Raw genomic sequence first — 17,019 nt, 5'->3', positions numbered from 1 at the left:
TAGTGAACAATCCCAATTAGCACCCCTTCCGATTGGTCAATGTACAAAAGACTTTTTTTTCGCATATAATACACACTCGTGTTTTATATGCACCCTTAATTATGGGCATTTAAATTCTGGAAAAATATATCTGTCATATATAAACATTTCAGCATAAACCACAAAATTTATCTTTCAACTCTGTTTTTTTTCACTAAAATAATATTCTAATAAGAGCCCCCTATTTCTAATTTTGAGAGCGCCCTGGGCGCTTATTACGTCGAATACGGTAATGAAAATAGAGAGCCTACATAGCTCATAGGGAATAACAGAGGTATTCAGCCTTGATGGAAATGTACACCTGTGTGTCTAGCATGAAAATCATGGCATGATCTTACTTTCCAGTCAAGAAGTACCAGAGTCGACAGATTGTGCTGCAGTTGTTTCCTCTGCACGATGAGGAAGGTTTGAAGACACTAGCAAGCGACTGGTGTGGTGTCCGCAAAGTTTTCAGCAGGCAACCAATACGTTAGTAGACAAATACAGTTGTTGTCTTTAGAAGAGCTTACATGTTGTCTGTAGAGAACAGAAAATGTTATGGATTCATCACATCGTTATCATTTGCTTGAAATGAGAAAGTGGTGGTGGGGTTGCTGGGTTATAATGTGTTCGCTCATCACACTGAAGGCACTAGTTTGATTGCCCATGTGCCATGTTCCCTGCTGTGATATTGCTGTGATATTGCTGTGATATCGCAGCGTAACACCCAACTCCCAGTCACTGATATTGATAGTTTAGGGAATAATGAGTAAAGATTTGTTTGACATGAGAGAAAGTGATGGTTTGGGGAACATTGAGTTGTAATTATTTCCGTAAGAAATGGAGCAAGTTGAAGTTTATGTCACTTTTAGCAATGGTTAGTTGTATCATGATGGCGACAACAAGAACGAGATCACACATTTCACCGCAGGAGCTGAAAAGCAGGTCTATGGTACAAGGGTTTATGAGCCAATCCTTAAAAACTAGAAAGCCCACTGCCATTGATATGACATGGAGACACCACAGTAGATCAGCATCTAAGTACCTTATTAATAGCATTTAATAGTTATACTTGAGCACCGATGAATCTAAGTACCAGTTCAATTTTTTTGACTTGACAACCTTCAATAAAGTCCCATTTCCCAACAATAGAAAATGTCAAAACTTTCTTTGGAAATATTATCAGTTAATGCTGTTTCTAATTAAATATTGATTTGCAAACCTATTAAATTTTCTTTTGCAGATCGTATACAAAGATATTTTGGTGAGAAGATTGGCATTTACTTTGCATTTCTGGGTCTGTACACCATTTCTTTGATACCACCGGCGCTCATCGGGGTGGTGTATTTTGTAACTTCATGGCGGAGTATGTACAGGGAGACGATATTCGCTGTGTTCAACCTCATCTGGTCCACCATATTCCTGGAAGCCTGGAAGCGCTACTGCTCCGAACTCACATATCAGTGGGGGAGCATGGATTCTGTGTCGTCCAAATTTGAAGAGCCCAGAGCAAATTATCATGGCTCTCTCGGCCGGAACCCAGTAACCCAGAAGCCAGAGCCGTCTTTCCCCAAATGGAAGCGTCAGATGAGGTTCTATATGATTACAGTGCCGGTGATATTTGTGTGTCTGGTGGCAGCGTTCTTTGTCATGCTGGCCTATTTCTGGATGCAGGATTGGGCGGACAGTGTCTACGCCGGGGACAAACATTGGGTCAACTACATCCTCTTGTATGCCCCTACAGCTGTGTATGCTGTCATGATCGGCATACTCAATGGCATCTACAGGATGGTTGCCAAAAAACTGAACGATTGGGGTAAGGTCAAGGACATATGTTCTATCCTGTGTTCATATCAAAAGCACATTTTATACAATACCCAGCATATTATTGATATGAGAGACAATGGAAGGTATCTTCTGCCACCCAAATGCCATTAGAACTGTTTCCATGATTGTTCAGTATTATACTTAAGCTACCACTAAATTAAGATCTGAGGACATCCCTTTACAGGTCACGTCAGAATGACTCCTCATCCGACCAATCAGAGCGTCGCTTACCAGATCAGGAAAATGGCAGTCTGAATGTGTTTTCTAATCATGCAACACTGAAACAATCACTGTCTAACCATTCCTGTAATGGGATAAACATCTGAACAGAAGAGACTTTGCATTGCCCATGGGAAGTTCTGTCATACAACCGGGCATCTGTTAGATAGACATTCCAGAATGTTCTTTTGTTCAGTTTTAAGATATTGAATCGTGAAATTTGTCAAAATATTTTCAATACAAGTTTGAAACTAGTGCCCTCTAGCTTGAGAAAGCTGCTTTCTGATAGGCTAATGTCAACTTTATGTCAATCATTTCATTGGTTAGTCAAAGTTTACAAAAGGTGACCTGTAATAGGAGGTCCTCAGATCTTTGTTTTGCGGTAGCATGAACTAAGGTCTGGTTTTAATGAAATTGTTACTGGATGAGCACTATTTTTGGCTTTTGATATGATCCTCTGCATTCTTCATTGTACTTTAATAATATCATAATTTTCTATCACAAATGTTTTGAACTACCTTGTTTTTTATTCAGTGAGGTTGTCAGTTGCTCTAGAAAACCTCCAGTGAGAGTTTGTGTTTTCTATGTGAAACAAGTGACTTGTAAGATCACACACTTTACAATTGTCACATTTGTGCTTGTAAGCCATGGCTACATCAAACTTTTGAACTCTGCACAGACTGCTAAGATGTTAAGTGTCAATCTGGTTCCAACCAAAAGTAATGTCATCAGAACAAAGCTGAACACATTTTATTATATAATTGCCATGGTGATAATCAAATCTATAAGTGAGATCAATCCCCAGTGACAATGAACAGATCTCATCACTTCTGATAGAGCTGGTATCATACATTGCCCCCAGTCCAACCCTGATGGAAGTGGTTTATTCCTGAAGTGATTCTAGTTTTGGTTCCAGCACACCCCCGTTTGAGAAGGAGTCAGCTTGAACAATAACCTATATATCATGTTCACAATCTCAGATGGTCAGATGAAAGGTTGTTCTGACGTGACCCGTAATGGGATGTCCTCAGGTCTTTGTTTAGCAATAACAAGAAGTTAGATCTGATTTTAATGAGATTGATCATGTTCAATGATGGTTTTCAAATACAGTATTTATCTCATCATCGTGTGGCTTGGTTATAAGGATATTAATTCCACTCATGTAATGAGATGAGATGAACAGTGTGTTTGTCACCCACAATTACATGTCCTCTGTTTCGGTTCATTGATGACCCAGGGGGGCCCTTGTATCAAAGGTGATGATGGAACACTCTACTAGTACTGGCAATCCCGTTTCGCCCAGATTATGTTGCTAGGTTTCACCATAGCCGTGTTTGTGGGTTTCACCGAAGTGGTAAACGTCTGAGACCTGTATCACTTCAGGCTTTCCTCCCACATTAAGCTGACACACCGCAATATAACTGGAATACTGTTAAAAGCGGCGTTAAACCCAACTCACTCACTCACTCACTCACTCACTCACTCACTCACTCACTCACTCACTCACTCTTGTGTGGAATATTGTAGTACCACATTGAAGGATTCTGGTGCATAACACATCAAATGAATTGTTTGATTACAGAAAACCACAGACTCCAGTCTTCCTATGACAACCATTTTACAATCAAACTAGTTCTGGTGAGTAACACAGAGACTAAGGCTGAAAACAAGGAATTGTTTCTGGGCATTGGCAGGTCACTTCAAGTCCAGCCTGTCAGTCATTGTCATTGCCAGTTAATTTATATTTAATATATACTGAGAATATCAGAATATCAGATACTATACTTCTAAGAGCACATTAATACACTGCAACGAAGTGAAATGACAAATCAAGTATTAGATACGTGGTAACTGTACATGTTTTAAAGCAAGTTCAATGATCTATTCTTCAGAAAAATAAATCAATTTGGTAAAATATAAACGGTGGCCATCAAATTTGAAATTGTTTTTCTGGTTCACCTTTAGTAGTGGGGTTGCGACAGAATCACCATTACCTATACTACTACTCCTTTTACCAAGACCCTGTCTTATTAATCAGTTATTCACCAGTGTCAGTAAGGTACGTGTAGTGATAGGCTGATAGGCTGATCAGTTGCTATGAGTTATCATTCAACAATGGTGTGTTTGTATACCGGTTTCCTTTCTCGCTGAATGATGAATTGTATCAGAGGACTTAGTAAATGATCTACTTATATGTTTTTCTGCTTCCATGATTCTAAAAGTCCGGTTCAAATCATGATAAAAGCAAAAACAAGGAAACTGTCAGTATCTACTTATCAGGTTTTTCTTGTTTTCGGCTTAAAATGTTCCTGCTCCAACTTCTAGGCCCCATTCAGTCATCACTCATGAAAGTCTATGGTTGTGTTGGTGAAAAGTGAAAGTACATGAAAAAATGCTTTAAACTCCTGAGGTTATTGTAGAACGTTTCTTGACCCAAATACCAATAGTACAACAGACACAATCTGTTGATATGTGAGACGTCTGTGGTGCTATAGACACTGCTGCTATATGATGTGGGATATTAGCCTTACTCCAAGGCTGCACTGGATGTGTAGTAATTCTGTCCTCCCAATAGGCAAGTCTAGATAAGCGGACGGCACATCTAGGGACGCCAGTTTCTTATAGGGACAACTTATTCTTATTATTTACATGATATAGAAAGTATGATTTCAACTAATAATTATTGCCTTAGAGACTTGCACAAGTCTAGTGTGATGTGTCTGTGATGGTATAAGCACAGTATGCTGGTACAGACACAATGTGTTACTGTGTGATAACTCTATGCTTCAGTTTGACTTTGTGAACTGCTTCATTTCGCTGTTCTATGTGGCCTTCTACATGCAAGACAGAAATGTTCTCCACAGTGTAAGTATAAGTATGTTATATATTTTTTGCCTGTAAAGGGGGCGCTTAATACCGGTATGTTTTCCCAAATTGGACTTCATACCTCAGATACCTCCTATATCCCCTGGGGCATTTTGAATGAATGTTGTTGAAGGTCAAGGTCACTCAGAGTGAATTCAGCGTTTAAATGCATGCTATATCTTGAGTATTTATGAATTTATGGAATTAAACTAAACTTGATATGTATGATTGTTTTTGATCGCATAAATCCAGCAGTTTTTTACTCTATTTGATACCTCGATCAATTATTTGTTTGTTTGTTTAACCCCCTGGTCAGTAATATTCCAGTTATATGACGGTGGTCTGTAAATAATCAAGTCTGGACCACCAGACAATCCAGTGATTGACATCATGAGCATCGATCCACGCAATTGGGATACAATGACATGCATCAACCAAGACAGCAAGCCTCTCCGATACTGTTAGTCTCCACTTTCGACAAGCATAGTCGCCTCTTATGGCAAACTTGGGTTGCTGAAGACCTATTCTACCTCGATCAATGAAGATCTGTCCAACCCCCCAGGAAGTCAAATAAGGTGAACATGTAATGAGACTATCAGCATTGCAGCAGCAATATACTTTCGACTTACAAGTGAAGCGTTTGGAGCATCGCATCTGATTTCTGTATCTCAACTGTTAACAGGAAGTTCCTAATTGAGAATAATAAATCAATTGGCACCCTGTCATTTGTGCAGTGGCATATACACCCAAAAGGGTGCCCTGATGAGGGAACATTTGTTTTTGTGGGTTTTCTTTTGTGCGGACCAAAATGTCTGAATCGGGGACTGTCAATGGACTGCATTGACAAGATCAGGAATGTAGTGGAGCCAGATAATGTTTTAGAAATCTGACATCAGCTTGGTTAAAAAACTCATACAGATCTCATTTTGATTGGGCAGTCAAAGTTGGCATGACTTCTTATGGAGGGTTTGTCAAATCTTAATGGAGAAAGGTAGCGAATTGGAGGAAAACAGTTTGTGATTGCATCTACTGTAGGATGACCTCTACATCAGTCACTACAGGTCCTAGGTTAAGGTCACATTATTTGACATGGCTCAAACCTCAGGAAACTTGGTTTAATTCTCAGAGTGAGTGAGTGAATTGGGTTTAACGCCGCTTTTAACAGTATTAAAGTTATTATCGCGGCATGTCAGATTATCGCGGTATTATCGCGGTATTATCGCGGCATGTCAGATTAATGTAGGAGGAAAGCCCGAAGTGATGCAGGTCTCAGACGTTTACCACTACGGTGAAACCCACGAGCACAGGTATGGTGCTGATCTAGAAACATAATGGGGGCGAACCGGGATTTGAACCCACAGTCAAAGGTTTCTGGCATGCCCAAGCGACGCAACTCTGCACAGCGAATCGCAGCGCCTTAGGCGACAGGGCCACCCATGCCCCCTTAATTTTCAGAAGCCTAAGCATCTTTCAATCAGTAGGGACAAGTAACTGCAGGGACTTTATCGGTGTATGGTCTCTCATTACTATCATATGTTTTGTCAAACATCCAGGTTACACATGTGAAATGACTTGACATTTGTTTCATTCAGAACGACTTGTCAGTATGGTAGGGAGAGTTCCCTATTTGTAAAACCACTTCACCGTTAATGTTCTTGCATTTGATTAGTTGACACTGTGGGTCCTGGTCGTATATTTGGAAGAACATGACTTGTTAGTACCTTGAGACATTGGATGTTCTTTGCCAATGTTTCCATAGTGTTTGGTCTCCTTTCATAGAGCAATCAGAGACACAATTCTACCTACTTAAAAACATGATATATTGTGATAGTTACTGTACTGATTAATCAAAACAACATGTAGTGTAGGTGGTTAATTGAAGAAAACCCATGAAAGGATCATGTTGAGATTGCATGTCTGCACTTAAAGGGGACTATCCTCTTCGGCCTGGAGCCATGTTCCAGTGTGAGTCAAGACTTTGTAATGATAGATATTGTTCTGTGTAATAAGAGCAGTTAACTACGAGATTGATAAACATCTTAAAAACTTATACAAATAAATAAAGCATCAAAATATCCCAAGTCTACCGGAAGCTTGCCCTAAGGTGTCGGACAAAATGGGGATCGGTAGATCAGGCTCTGTTAGCTGATTGTGTGTCTTGTACTAGGGCTGGGATGAGTCCAGATATACTACTCAGGTACGAACTGTAGGTCTCAAGAGATAGGTACAAAATGTCCGATTGGGAAACGTTTGACTGACTCATGTCAAAATGTATTTAGATACACGTATAAACCGATCTGGTCATGCATACACTGAAGTTGACTGAAATTTTATCTTTATGCAAGCATATTAAGTTAGAAGGAATGTGTGCATAGTCAGAAAGAAATGTAAACATTTGTCACTTATAGATCTAGTGTAACCATAGAGTTCTAGATAATTTTTGCCATTAAAAGATTGATCACATGACTTACCATGGGTCCGGGTAGTCCTGTGGGTACCAGGGTCCTACTCAGTACCCACCTGACCCGAGTACCTAAGTTACCCATCCCAGCCCTATGTTTTACCTTTATAGTGTTGTGAGTTTTTATTTATGCTATCCACCACTGATTTGCCTGCCCACGGTTGATTGTTGTATGTTGATAGAATTCTAAATTGACAGCCTAGCTTTCTCCGGTTGATTGAAACCATGCAAGTTAATATCGTGTGTAACACAATTTTATCATGCACGGTTCAATGCGTTTATACTCCAGTCAAAATACACAATATGAAATTCATTTCATAAATACATCTTACCGTGCCCTGATTATGTTTCTAGGTTGGGGGGCTTATTAATGTGTTTGTTCAAATGTGAGTTATGCTGATGCTGGAATAGCTTTTATCAACAATGTTCTTTTGACGGATGTTAGAGACATGTTGTACATCGTATACACCCGTGGGGCATTTATCTAACATGATTCAACAACACACTGAAAGTCAAGGTAACTCTGTAGGAACTTGAGGTAAAAAAAGAACTTGTTTAAGGATGACTTATTTATGAGTATTTATCATTGGAATTTAACAAAACTTGGTATACATGATCTCCAGGGTGGGGTTGGATTAATTCATGAAAAATCAAAACATTTTCAAATTAGAAAAACTCTAAGTAACTAAACAAAAACCTGTCATATCTCATGGTTGTGTCAAATGTCAAGTTCATTCTGAAGGGCATTCAGTCATGAAATGACTGTAAGTAGGTGCATTGCGATAGTGTTGTCAGTGTGGTATGAAAACTTCTTATTTATGACACCGGCTATGTTTGCAACTAAAAATATTCTAGCATAGTTATGATAGGATAACGTTGAAGGTCAAGATCACTCATTGAGTTTCAGGTGTACATAATGACTTGAGCCCCGTGAAGATCCGGGTTAGAATATATTTTTAGCAACCCATGCTTGTAGTGAGAGAGGGCTAACAGGATCAGTTGGTCAAGCTCACTGACATGGTTGATGCATGTCATCATGTCCCAATTGTGTGGATTGATGCTAATAACATCTGGTCTGGTCCAGACTTGATTATTTACAGACTGCCAGCTTATAGCTGGAATATTGCAGACTGCAGCGTTAAACAACAAACAAACAAACATGATATCAGCCACTCAGCTCTATTCAATGCATATGACAGCAGGATGTAACAAATTATGTCTGAACCAGGCAATCCAGTGATTGACTTTACTAAGTTGAGCTTAATCAGTGAAGGGTTTGTGTCAAGATTATGTCTGATTAACAATTTTATGTTTTTTCTTAAAAAATTGTATACAAGTCAACCAAGTGATGAAATGGTACCTGTTTCATGTAAGGAATTTATGATTCAATGATTCCCTGGTAACAAGTTCAAATGATGGGAGTGTTTATTCATGGTCTCTTCATGAAACTTAGCAGCTTTGTTAGGACTGGTGCCTATTGTTTTCACGAGAGACCTGCATGATAACCTTACAACAACCACGGGAGACCTCCATGATAACCTCACAACAACCACGGGAGACCTTCATGATAACCTCACAACAACCACGGGAGACATCCATGATAACCTCACAACAACCATGGGAGACATCCATGATAACCTCACAACAACCACGGGAGACCTCCATGATAACCTCACAACAACCACGGGAGACCTCCATGATAACCTCACAACAACCATGGGAGACCTCCATGATAACCTTACAACAACCATGGGAGACCTCCATGATAACCTTACAACAACCACGGGAGACCTCCATGATAACCTCACAACAACCACGGGAGACATCCATGATAACCTCACAACAACCATGGGAGACCTCCATGATAACCTTACAACAACCATGGGAGACCTCCATGATAACCTTACAACAACCACGGGAGACCTCCATGATAACCTCACAACAACCACGGGAGACCTTCATGATAACCTCACAACAACCACGGGAGACATCCATGATAACCTCACAACAACCATGGGAGACATCCATGATAACCTCACAACAACCACGGGAGACCTCCATGATAACCTCACAACAACCACGGGAGACCTCCATGATAACCTCACAACAACCATGGGAGACCTCCATGATAACCTTACAACAACCATGGGAGACCTCCATGATAACCTTACAACAACCACGGGAGACCTCCATGATAACCTCACAACAACCACGGGAGACATCCATGATAACCTCACAACAACCATGGGAGACCTCCATGATAACCTTACAACAACCATGGGAGACCTCCATGATAACCTCACAACAACCACGGGAGACATCCATGATAACCTCACAACAACCATGGGAGACATCCATGATAACCTCACAACAACCATGGGAGACATCCATGATAACCTCACAACAACCACGGGAGACATCCATGATAACCTTACAACAACCATGGGAGACCTCCATGATAACCTCACAACAACCATGGCAGACCTCCATGATAACCTCACAACAACCACGGGAGACCTCCATGATAACCTTACAACAACCATGGGAGACATCCATGATAACCTCACAACAACCACGGGAGACCTCCATGATAACCTTACAACAACCATGGGAGACCTCCATGATAACCTCACAACAACCACGGGAGACCTCCATGATAACCTCACAACAACCATGGGAGACCTCCATGATAACCTCACAACAACCATGGGAGACCTCCATGATAACCTTACAACAACCATGGCAGACCTCCATGATAACCTCACAACAACCATGGGAGACCTCCATGATAACCTCACAACAACCATGGGAGACCTCCATGATAACCTCACAACAACCATGGGAGACATCCATGATAACCTCACAACAACCATGGCAGACCTCCATGATAACCTCACAACAACCATGGGAGACCTCCATGATAACCTCACAACAACCATGGGAGACCTCCATGATAACCTCACAACAACCATGGGAGACCTCTATGATAACCTTACAACCATGCGACTACCTCCAACACCACGGGAGACCTCCATTGTAAGAGGTATGATCATGTTTATGTGGATGAATCTAATCATTATGTATTTGTTCCTCAGCACCTGGCCTGTCTGCTCATAACATCTCAGGTCGTGGGTCAGATCCGAGAGGCTATCGTGCCATTCTTCATCTTCCGCCGCCGAGCCCGACAACTGGACACTGTGTTGAAGAAGACGGAGGCGTTGCAGATGGTGAACGGCCGGGACGATGTGGCGAAGGTGGTGCAGAAGCAGGCCAACTTGGAGGCCACCATGGACCCTTATGATGTCAGTATAACCCCGTTCTATTAACTTGTACAACACGGGGAGTAAGTGAGTGAGTGAGTGAATTGGGTTTAACAACGCTTTTAACAGTATTCCAGAAATATCGCGGCATGTCAGCTTAATGTTGGAAGTCTTTTATCATAAGATGACCAAATACTGCCTCCAATACAGGAGGGCATGGTGAGAAACTGCAGGTTTCAACCCTTGACACAAACTAGATCAAAATAATGGCATTAGTACTATAAACAACTTGTGAACATTTTAAACACTTTTCATGCTTATTTTGGTACTTTTACCTGGTACCTTCTACAGAGACTGAAGTTCCGTTTGTCATCATGTTGCAGGGTCCAATGGACGACTACCTGGAGCTGTTTCTGCAGTTTGGCTATGTCTACCTCTTCTCCTCCGCCTTTCCACTGGCCGCTCTGTGGGCACTTCTCAACAACATCACAGAAATCAGAACCGATGCCTTTAAGATGTGCAAAATCTTCCAGAGGCCTTTCTCAGAGTCGGTGCCAAACATTGGTGCATGGCAGGTAAAGATAATGTCACTCTCATTAAAATCAGCCCTTTTACTCGGAGACGATACCTCACTGTGTGAAGACATGATGACACCTCCATAGAAGGACATGTCAGATGAACCCTGAGTGAGCTTCGACCTTCAAAATTCTCGGAATGAGCGAAGCATTCAGACCAGCAATTTGGATTTGGATATTTTGAAAATGAAGTTTATCAGACTGTTCTGAATATAATTAATAAAGGCTGTGACATTATATTGTTGTGGAGTACCATCCATTGAAGGAATATTTGGGTTCCGTGTGAGTTTTCTTTAAAATCAAATTTCCAAATTGAGGTGATAAAGAAATTAAGCCAAATCATTTCAATAAGCTGACATTTGATTGGCTCGAGGTCTTTCAGGGGCGGTCACGTAGCCTAGTGGTTAAATCGTTCGCTTGTCACACCGAACACCTGGTTTCGATTCCCCACATGGATACAATGTGTGAAACCCATTTCTGGTGTCCCCGGCGTATTGGGGTAAAACTATGCTCACTCACTCACTCGAGGTCTTTCGTTTAGATTGGGTGGTCAATGTTCGCCCATGGTCCACCTGACACAAGTTCTATGGAGGTGTCATCGGATGTCACGTAGAGAGGTGTCAGAGTAAAAGATCTCATGTTAATTAGATTGAGAAAATGGAAAGATATCCTCACCTGACTTATAGGTGCCATGTTGTCTGTCATTCTAGGATTTGGAATAAAAGTAATAATTTTTCAGAGGGACTTGGATATTGGAAAAAAGACTCCTAGTAATTCTCAGAGAAATAATAATTTACTGGCTAGTTTTGATTGTTTGCATAAGGCTAAAGGCAACAAGGCTTTGAATCACAAGGTTTGTATCTGTGTATATTCATGGACTAATGTTGGATGTCCAAAAATGATTCGTTAGTTATTTTGTTTATAATTCTTGATCTAGAATCTTTGTTTCAATTAAAATCTGCTTGTCTGAAGCCACCATTAGTTATGACGTAAAATGAGGAACTGTCCAGTGAGATATGTAGTTTTAATGTATGATGTCAGAGCAGATTTGGGTGTGACTGACAAACTGTGATACTGTTGCACTAATTCAGTTGCAATCATTTATGAATCCTGTAGACTTGAGATTATGTTATCTGAATTACAGATGCTTGTTTATCAGCTTTAGTCAAGATTTCCTATATTTTCTTTCAGGTGGCATTTGAAATTATTGGGGTCATCTCGGTAATGACGAACTGCGCCCTGATCGGGATGGACCCCGAAGTACAGAAACTCATGCCTTCCAATGTCACGGCTGTCAACATCGTTCTCATCTTTGTTGCTGTCGAGGTATGGAGACTCGGACGTGTGGTGTGTGGCAGCAGGCTTGTTAAAACTTGTATGCAGCATACCAACACTTTGTAAACATTTCAGATATGTTAGAATTTGCTGTTCATGTGTATCCTTCAGAGCCTCATTGCTCCATCTGCTTTATTCAATCAGGAAATTTTGTGTTTTGCAGATTTGCATAAAGTGATGTAGTTTGAATAATTTGTTTGATACCAAGTTGTGGTATATTTACAAGTCTATACAAGCTCCATTTCTGAGAATTTTTTGTCTCCAAGTTACACATACCATGTGGCCCCCTACTTCTATTTTTCAAAATCAAGGGCAGGTAACTCTGAAGACTATGTCAGCTATGACAGTTGGGTGGTAGAGACATTACATAATTTTTCTCTCCTTTTCTTCAAATTTAACAGATTATGGAAACTGAATGTGAAGTGTATTGATACCCTGTGACTTTAAGTGTATTCATTGCTGCAGCATCTGGTGTTGGCGGTGAAGGCTGCCGTGGCGTTCTTCATCCCGGACGTACCCAAGTGGGTGGAGCTACAGGTTGCCAGACAGGAATACCAGCTGAGGCAGGGCATGATGAAGGAGGTCGGTACACACCTACTCCTTGTCCTGATAATGTTGTGGCAGCCATTTTGTTTCTCAATTTACAGGGCCATGTTTCCTAAAGCGATCATAACTGTACAACTATCGTAACTCCTATACTTCAGCATTGACTTACGACAGTCATAGTGCTATGATTTCAGTGTGAAACGGCCCAAGTATCTTAAGTTTACACAGTTTTCTATTGTTATCTGATTCATGTGGGGAGTGCGGGGCAGAACAGTATCCCCAGTACCCCAGATGCAAGGTTGTAACTGGGTTCTGTTCCCCTTCGCTGCTTATTGCTGGGTATTCATGCATTCATAATGTCCGATGCTGATTTTGCACAATCCTTCACAAACTCTGACAGAGTGCACATTAATAAATTTGCAAAATGGTTATTTTGTCAAAAAACATAATTCAACCACATGTAATTATTTATGTTGTATTTTCCCTTGAATCCTAGTTAATATACAACTGTTTTGTTGGTTTCCCAAAACAAGGTTTAGAGTGGTATGTAATTTTTTCTTTTTCCCTTGTATCATGTAATAAGACATAGATATATATGATTTTATCATTTAGAAATGTAATATGCCAAACCATTGATTCTTCAGACATTCCTCTCAAGTTTTGTTTTGTTAAACCTGTTGGTATAGGTCATCCCCCTCAATTATCTGTCTTAATCCTGGCAATCTCCCTAGCATTGTCTTGAGGCTTAAAACTCTTGACTTGATTTCAAATATGTTTCTCGTTAGATTAACACTTTTCCTAAATACATTGCAGGCAATATATTCAGAGCTTCTGTATCCACAAACACACCGCTATCCTTCAAAATGTACTGGCTGATCGACATGCTGATACTATTGTAAAGCATTATGCACATCGTACCATTCAGAGAAGCATTAAGGAACCGACTATTTGATATTGAGGGAGGGGGCTTGGATTTTGTATGGAGACTAGATATGTTTTCAGCTACATTTGCAAAACCATATACATTGTATTTTCTTAAATTGAAACTATTAGCTGAATGTTTTTTAAAAAAAATCATTTCATGCAACAATGTATTTTTTGTGGCTTACAGATCATTATCCCCCACCTTGATGTTAATGATAACGCTTATTTTAAAGCATTATATGGGACAGTGTATTTTTTTCGATCAAATCCCCGCTTGAGCCCCCCATCCCGAATATTATATGGTCACCCCAGAGCCCTATACAATGCAATAGCTCAGCAAATATTGGGGAGTTGAGTGGTAATATGATCTAGAGTATCAGAGTGACGCCTTCATACAACAGTTTGCTTAAGTGGCTGGCCTGTAAAGGGTCAACAACATTTGCTTGCATTTTAAGTTGAGGGGATGGAAACATTCTTTGACTATGTGGATTGGAATCCTGTTGTTTGACACTCTTCTCTCCAGAAAACTGCTTCTTCTCCTCAGCTATTAATCAAGTATTAATGAGACGGTAGAATGAGACCCTAGGGTCCTACTACACAGGGTCTCACTCTACAGTCTCACTCCTCAGGATCTCACTCCATAGGGTCTCCACAGGGTCTCACTCTATAGGGTCTCACTCCACAGGATCTCACTGCATTGGATCTCACTCTACAGGGTCTCACTCCATGGGCTCTCACACTATAGGGTCTCACTCCCAAGGATCTCACTACACATGATCTCACTCTACAGGTCCTCACTCCACAGGGTCTCCACAGGGTCTCCACAGGGTCTCACTCCACAGGATCTCTCTACACAGGGTCTCACTTCTCAGGATCTAACTACATATGATCTCACTCTCCATAGGGTCTCACTCCACAGGATCTCACTCTACAGGATCTCACTCCATGGGGTCTTACTCCACAGGGTCTCACTGCTCAGGATCTCACTCTACAGGGGCTCACTCCATGGGGTCTCACACTACAGGGTCTCCCTCTGCAGGGTCTCACTCCCCAGGATCTCACTACACATGATCTCACTCTACAGAGTCTTACTCCACAGGATCTCACTCTGCAGACTCAATCCACAGGGTCTCCACAGGGTCTCCCTCTGCAGGGTCTCACTTCTCAGGATCTCACTACACAGGATCTCACTACACGTGATCTCACTCTACATGGTCTCACTCCCAAGGATCTCACTGAACATGATCTCACTCTACAGGTCCTCACTCCACAGGGTCTCCACAGGGTCTCACTACTTAGGATCTCTCTACACAGGGTCTCACTTCTCAGGATCTCACTACACTGGATCTCACTTCTCAGGATCTCACTACACGTGATCTCACTCTACATGGTCTCACTCCCCAGGATCTCACTACACATGATCTCACTCTACAGGTCCTCACTCCACAGGGTCTCCACAGGGTCTCACTCCACAGGATCTCTCTACACAGGGTCTCACTTCTCAGGATCTCACTACACAGGGTCTCACTTCTCAGGATCTCACTACACAGGGTCTCACTTATCAGGATCTCACTACACAGGGTCTCACTTCTCAGGATCTCACTACACAGGGTCTCACTTCTCAGGGTCTCACTATACAGGGTCTCACTTCTCAGGATCTCATTACACAGGGTCTCACTTCTCAGGATCTCACTACACAGGGTCTCACTTCTCAGGATCTCACTATACAGGGTCTCACTTCTCAGGATCTCACTACACGTGATCTCACTCTACATGGTCTCACTCCCCAGGATCTCACTACACATGATCTCACTCTACAGGGTCTCACTACACAGAGTTTCACTCTACAGACTCATTCCACAGGGTCTCACTTTACAGGGTCGCACTACACAGGGTCTCACTCCACAGGGTCTCACTCCACACGGTCTCACAGGTTCTCACTTCATAGGGTCTCACTCCACAGGGCTCACAGGTTCTCACTACATAGGGTCTCACTCTACAGGGTCTCACTCTACAGGGTCTCACACCACAGGATCTCACTCTACAGACTCATCTACAGGGTCTCACTCTACAGGGTCGCACTCCACAGGATCTCATTCTGCAGACTCAATCCACAGGGTCTCACACTAAAGGGTCTCCCTCTACAGGGTCTCCCTCTGCAGGGTCTCACTTCACAGGATCTCACCTCACAGGATCTCACTACACGTGATCTCACTCTACATGGTCTCACTCCCCAGGATCTGACTACACATGATCTCCACAGGGTCTCACTCCACAGGATCTCCACATGATCTCACTCTACAGGGTCTCACTCTACAGAATCTCACTCTACAGGGTCTCACTCCACAGGATCTCACTCCACAGGATCTCACTCTACAGGGCCGCACTCCACAGGATCTCCACAGGGTCTCACTCCACAGGATCTAACTCTACAGGGTCTCACTCCACAGGATCTCACTCTACAGGGTCTCACTCCACAGGATCTCACTCTACAGGGTCTCACCACACAGGATCTCACTCTACAGGGTCGCACTACACAGGGTCTCACTACAAAGGATCTCCACAGGGTCTCACTCCACAGGATCTCACTCTACAGGGTCTCACTACACAGGATCTCACTCTACAGACTCACTCCACAGGGTCTCACTCTACAGGGTCTCACTCCACAAGGTCTCACTCTACAGACTCACTCTTCAGGGTCTCACTCCACAGGGTCTCCACAGGATCTCACTCTACAGGGTCTCACTCCACAGGATCTCACTCTACAGGGTCGCACTACACAGGATCTCACTCCACAGGATCTCACTCTACAGACTCACTCCACAGGGTCTCACTCTACAGGGTCGCACTCCACAGGATCTCACTCTACAGACTCACTCCACAGGGTCTCACCCTACAGGGTCGCCCTACACAGGGTCTCACTCCACAGGATCTCACTCTACAGACTCATACCACAGGGTCGCACTACACAAGGTCTCACTCCCCAGGA

The 17,019-nt window shown here is 42.1% G+C and overlaps 1 protein-coding gene across 4 annotated transcripts in view; it reads left to right on the top strand.

Annotated features, from left to right (window-relative positions):
• LOC124138901 (anoctamin-10-like) overlaps positions 1-17,019 on the top strand; it is a 36,918-nt gene that overhangs the window by 12,688 nt on the left and 7,211 nt on the right. For all 4 annotated transcript variants that reach the window (XR_006861708.2, XM_046505794.2, XM_046505795.2 and 1 more), the window contains 8 exons: positions 385-507; positions 1,262-1,834; positions 3,647-3,702; positions 4,855-4,929; positions 10,486-10,692; positions 11,034-11,225; positions 12,417-12,551; positions 13,026-13,142. Coding sequence is in view for 3 of the 4 variants with exons in the window: in XM_046505794.2 (XP_046361750.2) it covers positions 385-507; positions 1,262-1,834; positions 3,647-3,702; positions 4,855-4,929; positions 10,486-10,692; positions 11,034-11,225; positions 12,417-12,551; positions 13,026-13,142 (1,478 nt within the window). In the remaining variant the exon portion in view is untranslated. The remainder of the gene's footprint in view (positions 1-384; positions 508-1,261; positions 1,835-3,646; positions 3,703-4,854; positions 4,930-10,485; positions 10,693-11,033; positions 11,226-12,416; positions 12,552-13,025; positions 13,143-17,019) is intronic.

This window comes from Haliotis rufescens, unplaced genomic scaffold (assembly GCF_023055435.1).
Source record: "Haliotis rufescens isolate VD_foot unplaced genomic scaffold, xgHalRufe1.0.p SCAF_19, whole genome shotgun sequence".
In the NCBI taxonomy this organism is placed as follows: Eukaryota; Metazoa; Mollusca; class Gastropoda; order Lepetellida; family Haliotidae; genus Haliotis; species Haliotis rufescens.
The sequence above is the reverse complement of the archived record's forward strand: the minus strand, read 5'-3'. Positions and strand labels throughout refer to the sequence as shown.